This window comes from Hyla sarda, chromosome 3, assembly GCF_029499605.1.
Source record: "Hyla sarda isolate aHylSar1 chromosome 3, aHylSar1.hap1, whole genome shotgun sequence".
Taxonomy (NCBI): Eukaryota; Metazoa; Chordata; class Amphibia; order Anura; family Hylidae; genus Hyla; species Hyla sarda.
Window position 1 is genome coordinate 310,498,194 of NC_079191.1, and position 9,771 is coordinate 310,507,964.

General features: G+C 46.5%; 1 protein-coding gene across 1 annotated transcript in view; it reads right to left on the reverse strand.

The window, feature by feature from the left end:
- Nucleotides 1-9,199, reverse strand: part of CNKSR3 (CNKSR family member 3) — a 128,436-nt gene extending 119,237 nt beyond the window's left edge. The window contains exon 1 of the mRNA XM_056567037.1: nt 8,909-9,199. Coding sequence (XP_056423012.1) covers nt 8,909-8,960 — 52 coding nt within the window. The 5' untranslated portion in view covers nt 8,961-9,199. The remainder of the gene's footprint in view (nt 1-8,908) is intronic.
- Between the last annotated feature and the right edge of the window lie 572 nt (nt 9,200-9,771).

Genomic DNA, 9,771 nt, shown 5'->3' on the forward strand with positions numbered 1-9,771 from the left:
CCCATTCACTATACTATACATTTTAGTAAGCAGAAATTCCGTAGTGTGAATCTAGCCTTAGTGTCTACTCTGTCTAGATCACATATTTAATAAGAAGTTCCCAATAGGGGGTATGACAATGGCTTTAAAGGGGTACTCCGGTGGAAAAACTATTTTTTTTTCTTTTTTAAATCAACTGGTGGCAGAAAGTTAAACATATTTGTAAATTTCTTCTATTAAAAAATCTTAATCCTTCCAGTACTTATTAGCTGCTGAATGCTACAGACGAAATTCCTTTCTTTTTGGAACACTGATGACATCATGACCACAGTGCTCTCTGCTGACATCTCTGTCCATTTTAGCAACCGTGCATAGCAGATGTATGCTAAGGGCAGCATGGTGGCTTAGTGGTTAGCACTGCTGCCTTGCAGTGCTGGGGCCTTGGGTTCAAATCCCACTAAGGACAACAATAAATAAATAAAGACTTATTATTATTATAATAACGTCAGCAGAGGGAAGTGTGTTTGTGATGTCATCAGAGAGAATTCCAAAAAGAAAAGAATTTCCTCTGTAGTATTCAGCAGCTAATAAATACAGGAAGGATTAAGATTTTTTAATAGAAGTAATTTACAAATATGTTTAACTTTCTGGCACCAGTTAATTTAAAAAAGAAAAAAAAATAGTTTTTCCACCGGAGTACCCCTTTAAGACTTGGGCAACTGCCATGCTTTTGAGTGCTCCCACTGCCAAACAACAGCAAAGGCAATATTTATATTTATTCGCTAAAAAATTCCCATAGAAGCAAAACTCAGTCGCTTCTTGTATGGTTGTCGCTTTTCTGTGTGACTATACATACAATACATTGAATAGAATGCTTAAAGTCAATGGGGGACACGTATCAATAATGGTGTAGCAATGTGTGATTTTATGTATGTTTTTTGCGTCAAATGGAGCATATTTGCGCCAAAATTATCAATTGTCGTACGCAAGTTTGCAATTTTGGCACAAATGTAGCCCTACAAAAGGCGCAGACCCAGGCAGTAAATCTGACTTTGGGACATTCTATTGTTGTAGCTATTTTCTAGGGATCGACCGATTATCGGTTTGGCCGACACTATCGGCCGATAATCACGATTTTGGGCATTATTGGTATCGGCAATTACCTTGGCAATAAGCCGATAATGCCCCGCCCGCTTTAAATCAATGATCTGCAGCGGTGTCGCGGGGGGATAAATAGCCGATAAATTATACCGGAATATCGGTATAAGTTATCGGCTATTGGCCCTAACCTCCACCGATTATCGTTATCGGCCCTAAAAAAAATGATTTCGGTCGATCCCTGCTATTTTCTCTGTCACTTTATTCATGGTGTAGATTTGCGCCTAAATGAAGGTATTTGCGCCTAAACTTGCGCCAAATCGAAAAGTCTCAATTAATGAATTCCAAACCAAAGAATGATTGTAACTGAAATCACGACTAACAAAGTGAAATCAGTGATTTTGTAGTTTTGCAACATCTGGAGGTCCGCAGGTTGAAGACCACTGCTGGGTTCAGAATCTTTATTTTTTTAGATTTTGCACCTATAAATTGGGTGCGTCTTATACGCCGGTGCGTCCTATAGGGCGAAAAATATGTAACTTTTTAAGAAAACAGAGAAGCTTATGGAGCTACGCCATTTGTACAATTCACATTAAAGTCTATAGGAGTAATGAAAATTGTGCAACTTTACAATTTTGGATGATTTTACCACCTCCAGCTGCTGCAAACAGTCTAAGGGTGCGTTCCCACATGGCGTATATGCAGCGTATTTGACGCTGCGCAAAATTTATGGCAGCAGCTGGAAATACGCTGCGTATTCCTTGCTCACTATACACACAGGGCTTTCCTGCAGCAGCCCTATGTGTGCCGTGAGTTTTGGAGGCGGGGCCATGTGCCGGCATGTCAGTGACGTGCGGCTCTGCCTCCAAAACTCACTACACACATAGGGCTGCCGCCGGAAAGCCCTGTGTGTATAGTGCAGGATAAAGTCAGCAACCGCCGAGCCGAGAAGTTTGTGCAGAATCGAATCACTGTAACTTGGCTCATCTCTATTTATTACTTATAGTTTATACGTAATAATTTGGAATTGTAAACATCTGTGCATTTTATCAGCTATTGTGCTGTGCTGTTGTGTTCTTTCAACTTACAATGGCCTCAACATACAATAGTTTCAACATACAATGGTCTTTTCTGGACCATTGTAAGTTGAAACCAGACTCAACATACAATGTACAGACAGTCCAGATCTGTGAAATGTGTCAATGGCTGAAAGAACTGACCAATCAGAATGGGCATTTACTTGTAAAACCCTTGTATTACTGAAGTGTATGCACTGACTGGTGTCTGGTAGCACCCCCTATAGTACAGGGAGGTATTACATGTTCTGTACACTTTACCTGTCCCAGGGTTAGCTGCTCCTTTGGACACCAGGTAAGGTCAACTCCATGTTACTTTTTTAGGACATTGTGTGTACTGTACAGGACACTGAAGAAGCTCCTGTCCTCTACAAAGACCAGTGTTTCCCAAGTAGGGTGCCCCCAGCTGTTGCAAAACTACAACTCCCAGCATGCCCGGACAGCAAACGGCTGTCCGGGCATGCTGGGAGTTGTAGTTTTGCAACAGCTGGAGGCTCCATGCTTGGGAAACACTGACATAGACAGTGATTACAGCTCCCAGCAGATCTTTCTTACTTTTATATGTAAGGACTTTCTTTATCTATATTCGTTATCTACTTATTTTTTTTTAATTCTCACTTTTTCCTATTTTTGGATGACATTTTGGTGCCTTTAGAACCAATTACCAAGTTTCCATAGAGTTCTGGTCTCAACATACAATGGTCGTCCTGGTACCAAATAATATTGTAACTTGAGGGAGCACTGTATAACTACTTGAGGTGTAAGTACAGCTGCTCGGTTGAAAGGCCAGCATGTACTGACAGCTGTCATGTCTGCTCGGTAAGTGGGAGAAGAACCTGAGAAGTTCCCATATGGTTTTAGCAGTCTGTAGAGGATTAGCCTCTAATCTAGTCATCTGAGGACTCTGTAGTGTGAACATGGCTTCCTGAACACTTTCCAACTTTGTATACTGCTGCTAGTCCAGACCAGAGAAGCCCTACGGGCTCCCACCGCCTTCTCAGTGACACGATTGGGAAAGGACTCTGTCACTTCAAAGAAAGTCACAACGCAACCCAACACACCAGAAACCAATGAGGCTTTACTATATGAGTCACATATATCTCCGAAATCTCTTATTATCTAACCAGGTTACACGGCCCCTGGGGGCTAAACACCAAACCTGCTCTACTTCATATACTAAAAATAATGCAATGCAAAAATGCTGCAATAATGCATGAAATATAGTCATCTATAAATGTAAAGTTTATTAGACTTATGCATGACCCAAATGACAATGGGGCTATTGAGATGGTGACCATTGCCAGCCTTTACATACAAGCAGGGTTTGTTGGCCATGGACAGTGATGTGTGTCACCAAGACAGACGTCATGAGAGATCACGTCCCTTCATGTTCTGCTGCCAAAGGACCTAGTAAACAGAAAATAAGGCTACACGGTGAGACACCGTGTTTCTCCGAAAATAAGACCGGGTCTTATATTAATTTTAGTCACAAAAAACACACTAGGGCTTATTTTCAGGGTAGGGCTTATTTATTTACGGTACGGTATGTACATTGAACAACATGGCGGTTCCACGGTATTTACACCCCCCCCCCCCCCCCATTATCATCATGTGATGGGCGCAGCTCTGCCCCCCAACGTTTATCAGCCCAGCGCTGCACCCCACATTGGGGGACTAATCGTATGTCACCCGCGAGCGCAGCTTCTCTCCCCCCCTTTGCCAAATAATTATCAGCCGGTCAGTGGTCTTCAACCTGCAGACCTCCAGATATTGCAAATATTTGCAACATCTGGAGGTCCGCAGGTGGGAGACCACTGGTCTAGGTCTTATTTTCAGGGTAGGGCTTATATTTCAGTCCACCCCGATAATCCAGCTAGGCCTTTTTTTCGGGGTAGGGTGTATTTTCGGGGAAACATGTGTATGTTGCATCACAGCAAGGGTTGTGGTTTATTGGGGGCCTCTCTCCTTTGAAGAAGGGCTTGCGATGGACTGCATCCTAGTGCACTTTTTTGTGTGAAGATGTTTTGCACTTTTTTGTGTGAAGATGTTTTGCTCTTTTTTGTGTAAAGATGTTTTGCACTTTTTTGTGTGATGTTTTCCACTTTTTTCTGCGCTTGGGTGACTTGAGAGCACGTGCTTCGGCTCTTAACAAGAAATGGGTTGTGCAATAGCAAATTAAATTTAAGTCGCACAACCAAAATACTTGTGTGATTTGTCTGTGATCTTCATATCGCCGTTTAGTCCTAGCCTAAATGGTAGAAACTATTCCATCTACATGGCTGATAACAGAAAACAATACTCTGCCTATATGGCTTCCATACTACTATGCCAGTGTTTCCCAACCAGGGTGCCTTCCATTGTTGCAAAACTACAACACCCAGCATGCCCGGACAGCCTTTGGCTGTCCGGGCATGCTAGGAGTTGTAGTTTTGCAACAGCTGGAGGCACCCTGGTTTGGAAACACTGTACTATGCAATGTATGCACATAACACAGTTCACACTTGCATAACAGATTCGGTTATCCTTGTAAGAGATGACAGATGACAATGACTCTTTACTAGTGTAGGGCGCTAATATTCACAATGCGAATATTTGTCGCGAATTTGGGAATATGGCAAATATATCGCTAAATATTGGCAAATACGAATATTCGCATTTTTTTCCACAGTACACATCACAGTGATCATCCCTCCCTGCTTCCAGCTTGTGGTGTAAACAAGGCTCTAATACTAGTTACTGTGTCAGACTGGCAGGCGCCCAAAAATTCGCATATCCGAATTTTCGTGCATATTGATCCCTCCCTTCTTTTAGCTCTTTTATCACGTGATATTGCGCATGCACGTTTTATGGTGAATGCGCATGCATGATCGACCGATTATAGGTTTGGCTGATATTATCGGACGATATTCACGATTTTGGACATTATTGGTATCGGCAATTACCTTATGGCAATTACCCCCAACGCACCAATTACCCTATTGCCTCCCCATCCCCGGTTTTATAATTACCTGTTCCCGGGGTCCGCGCTACTTCTGGCTCCTGCGGCGTCCTGCGTTATGCTGTGCGCTGCGCAATGACGAGTGACGTCCTCAACGCGACTTCACCGTCAGTGCGCACAGTGACAGCTCAGAACGCCGCTGGAGCCAGAAGTAGCGCAGACCCCGGGCCCCGGGAACAGGTAATTATAAAACTGGGGATGGGGGAGGCAATGGGGCAGCGGCGGTGGTTGGACTAAGGACCGGCAGGGGGAGAGAAGCGTGTGGCGGCGGTCTCAGGCCAGAGGACAGGCAGGGGGAGAGAAGCGGGCGGGGGTGGCGGTCTCTGGCCCAGCAAAAGCCAATGCAGTTCATTGATTTAAAGCGCCTGCTTTAAATCATTGGTCTGCAGCGGGCCCGGGGGGGTTGGGGGGTGCTGAAATAGCTGATAACTTATACCGGAATATCGGTATAAGTTATTGGCTATCGACCTTAAAGTCCACAGATTATCGGTATCGGCCCTAAAAAAATTGATATCGGTCGATCCCTACTGTGAATATGCGAATTTTGCAAATATACGACGAATATTCGTTCACATATTCGCGAAATATCGCAAATTCGAATATGGCCTATGCCGCTCAACACTACTCTTTACTTGGTCTATCAGGATTATATATATATTTTACTCAGCAGAACAGCACTGCAGAATAACATACCCTAACAGAACCATACCACCAGTGTGAACAGTGCCTTACATTGTCAGCATTACACACATATTTGAGTTTATTGAGGTGTAATGTAAACAGCAAGGAAGCCTTTACATGACTAGATTTTAATAGTCACAGACAAACATGGCTGAGAGCTAGCACTGAAGGTTGGATATGGCAAAAAACGTTGATGGTTCGCGCTAGATCACTACAATGTCAATGGTTTTTTACACACTTTGAAGGAAAATTTACGACCGCTCTGTTCTAGTATCTAGCATCAATCTACATTGCCCGCCATGTCCAATAACTTTTCCTGAAGTTCTCTACAATGGTAGCAGCAGGCTTTATATATCACCACTACCAGGAACAATGGACATTACAGCCATGACCGGGTCCCACTGAAGCTCAGCCTCTTCAGAATCCATCAGATCCACACAAAGCACAAAGCAAGCAATGGCAGAGAGACAACACAACACTACAAGCTGGTACATGTACACACAGGGACCTCTCGCAGCTGGCAAGGGAGGAGCTGGCACACTACACGCACTTCCAGACATGCCATCTGGGCTATCAGAGGAAAAGTCCATACGGTATTTTGTAGAATAGTTTTCCTGTTCTGGTCCTGTCATGTGAGCAGCCAGGACAGTCCCATCTGTTACTTTTTACAGTCCAAAAGAACCTGTTGCATGCCCACCAGTGTATATACAACTGGGTAATGGCTAATCCTCTGGCACTAGCTGTCCCTCATGGCCCGGGGTTATTCCGGAGCAGGAGTGAGCTGACTTTACCAGTGAGGTCTCAGGAGGATGAAGAAAGAGTTCAGTGAGACATGAAGAGGAGATCACAGGGGGTGACCCGAGATCACACAGAACAACCAGAGCTGAAAGCAAGGCAGCTGAGAAATAAAGAGCCCCCAATATTACTGCCCTGCACTACCACTGCCTCCATTACTACTGCCCTGCACTACCACTACCCCCATTATTACTGCCCTGCACTACCACTACCCCGATTATTACTGCCCTGCACTACCACTACCCCCAATATTACTGCCCTGCACTACCACTGCCTCCATTATTACTACCCTGCACTACCACTACCCCCATTATTACTGCCCTGCACTACCACTACCCCCATTATTACTGCCCTGCACTACCACTACCCCCATTATTACTGCCCTGCACTACCACTGCCCCCCATTATTACTATCCTGCACTCCCACTACCCCCATTATTACTGCCCTGCACTACCACTGCCCCCCATTATTACTGCCCTGCACTACCACTACCTCCATTATTACTACCCTGCACTACCACTGCCTCCATTACTACTGCCCTGCACTACCACTACCCCCATTATTACTGCCCTGCACTACCACTACCCCTATTATTACTGCCCTGCACTACCACTGCCCCCCATTATTACTGCCCTGCACTACCACTACCCCCATTATTACTGCCCTGCACTACCACTACCCACATTATTACTGCCCTGCACTACCACTGCCTCCATTATTACTGCCCTGCACTACCACTGCCCCCCATTATTACTGCCCTGCACTACCACTGCCTCCATTATTACTGCCCTGCACTACCACTACCTCCATTATTACTGCCCTGCACTACCACTACCCCCATTATTACTGCCCTGCACTACCACTACCCCCATTATTACTGCCCTGCACTACCACTGCCTCCATTATTACTGCCCTGCACTACCACTGCCCCCCATTATTACTGCCCTGCACTACCACTGCCTCCATTATTACTGCCCTGCACTACCACTGCCCCCCATTATTACTGCCCTGCACTACCACTGCCTCCATTATTACTGCCCTGCACTACCACTACCCCCATTATTACTGCCCTGCACTACCACTACCCCTATTATTACTGCCCTGCACTACCACTACCCCCATTATTACTGCCCTGCACTACCACTACCCCCATTATTACTGCCCTGCACTACCACTGCCTCCATTATTACTGCCCTGCACTACCACTGCCCCCCATTATTACTGCCCTGCACTACCACTGCCTCCATTATTACTGCCCTGCACTACCACTGCCCCCCATTATTACTGCCCTGCACTACCACTGCCTCCATTATTACTGCCCTGCACTACCACTACCCCCATTATTACTGCCCTGCACTACCACTGCCCCCCATTATTACTATCCTGCACTCCCACTACCCCCATTATTACTGCCCTGCACTACCACTGCCCCCCATTATTACTGCCCTGCACTACCACTACCTCCATTATTACTACCCTGCACTACCACTGCCTCCATTACTACTGCCCTGCACTACCACTACCCCCATTATTACTGCCCTGCACTACCACTACCCCTATTATTACTGCCCTGCACTACCACTGCCCCCCATTATTACTGCCCTGCACTACCACTACCCCCATTATTACTGCCCTGCACTACCACTGCCCCCCATTATTACTGCCCTGCACTACCACTACCCCCATTATATCTTCCCTGCACTACCACTAACCCCATTATTACTGCCCTGCACTACCACTGCCCCCATTATTACTGCCCTGCACAACCACTACCCCCATTATTGCTATCCTGCACTACCACTACCCCCATTATAACTTCCCTGCACTACTACTACTACCCCCATTATTACTACCCTGCACTACCACTGCCCCATTACTACCCTAAACTACTTTTGCCCCTATTATCACTGCCCTGCACTACTACTGTGCCTAAAAGTACTGCCCCCATTATTGTTGACCTGAACTATATTGTCCCTAAAGATACTGCTCTGCTGCACTATCATTGTCACCACTCTTACTAAACTACTGCCCCCTTAATTATTGCCCTGCAGTACTAATGTCCCAGTATAACTGCGCTACACTACAAGTGCCCCCATTACTGCCATGCACTACTACTGCCCCCTTAGAACTGCCCTTCACTACTACTGCCCTATACTAACACAATCCTATCTACTAATTCTCCTCACTAATTTCGCCCTTGACTACTACCCCTCAATAGAACTACTCCCGAGTACTCCCCCTGCCAACCATTGCCCCCTCCAGGCCGGGCACGGCACTCACCCCTCATCCAGTCCACCACTTGCCCCGGCGTCCACTTGGTGACAGGTTCCATGGTGTCGCCTATAGATCCAGCCCCGATAATGGAGTCTCCAGAGATTAGAAGTGCTGGCAGCCTCCTGCGGTCTCTTACATCCGCGGCCAGTGTGAATTAGTTTCCATAGCTCAGCCCCGGCCTCAGCTCGTGTGAGGTGACAGACATGGCCGGTCCTCGGCTCCCGTACACTGTGTAGACACAGGAGAAGCGCCGCTCACTACCTGCTCAGTCTAGCAGCTCATCCCTCCCGGCTCAGGCCTCCTCCCCGTCACTGTGAGCCCTCCCCAACCGCCCCATGCCCAGGCCCCTCTCCCTCCCTTTGTCGCCCGGTCCCTCCCTCGGGCGGCTCGTTGTCCTTTCCCAGCATTGCCTACAGTGTTCACACACGGCGCCTCCCACACGGCAAACATTCCTGTCCTCACATCTCCTCAAAGCTCTGCCTCGTCTGCCTTGTCTGCCATTGTTCTCTACTGCACATAGCTGGCGCATTCCTCAGTGTGAACAATGGGCTGGCGGACACTGAGTTCAATTATTGACCAGGGTACCACATGAGCCTGTAGTGCCCCCTGAAGCCTGCAATGTACCCACTATGTACCCAGTGAAGACAGGTCTGCCCCAGGACAGACACCAGGCAACACAGGAAACAAACTTTCACACACCACGTTTTTGCAATACAGTTCCCGTATACGTTTTCGATTTGAAAACCATACAAAACCCCTCCATTGAAAACCGTATGCTAAAAGATGCATCAGGTTGTGTCTGTTTTGCATTCTGTATGGTTTTGTCATTTTTTTTCCCGTACCACGGTTTTTGGTCCGGGGGGGAAAAA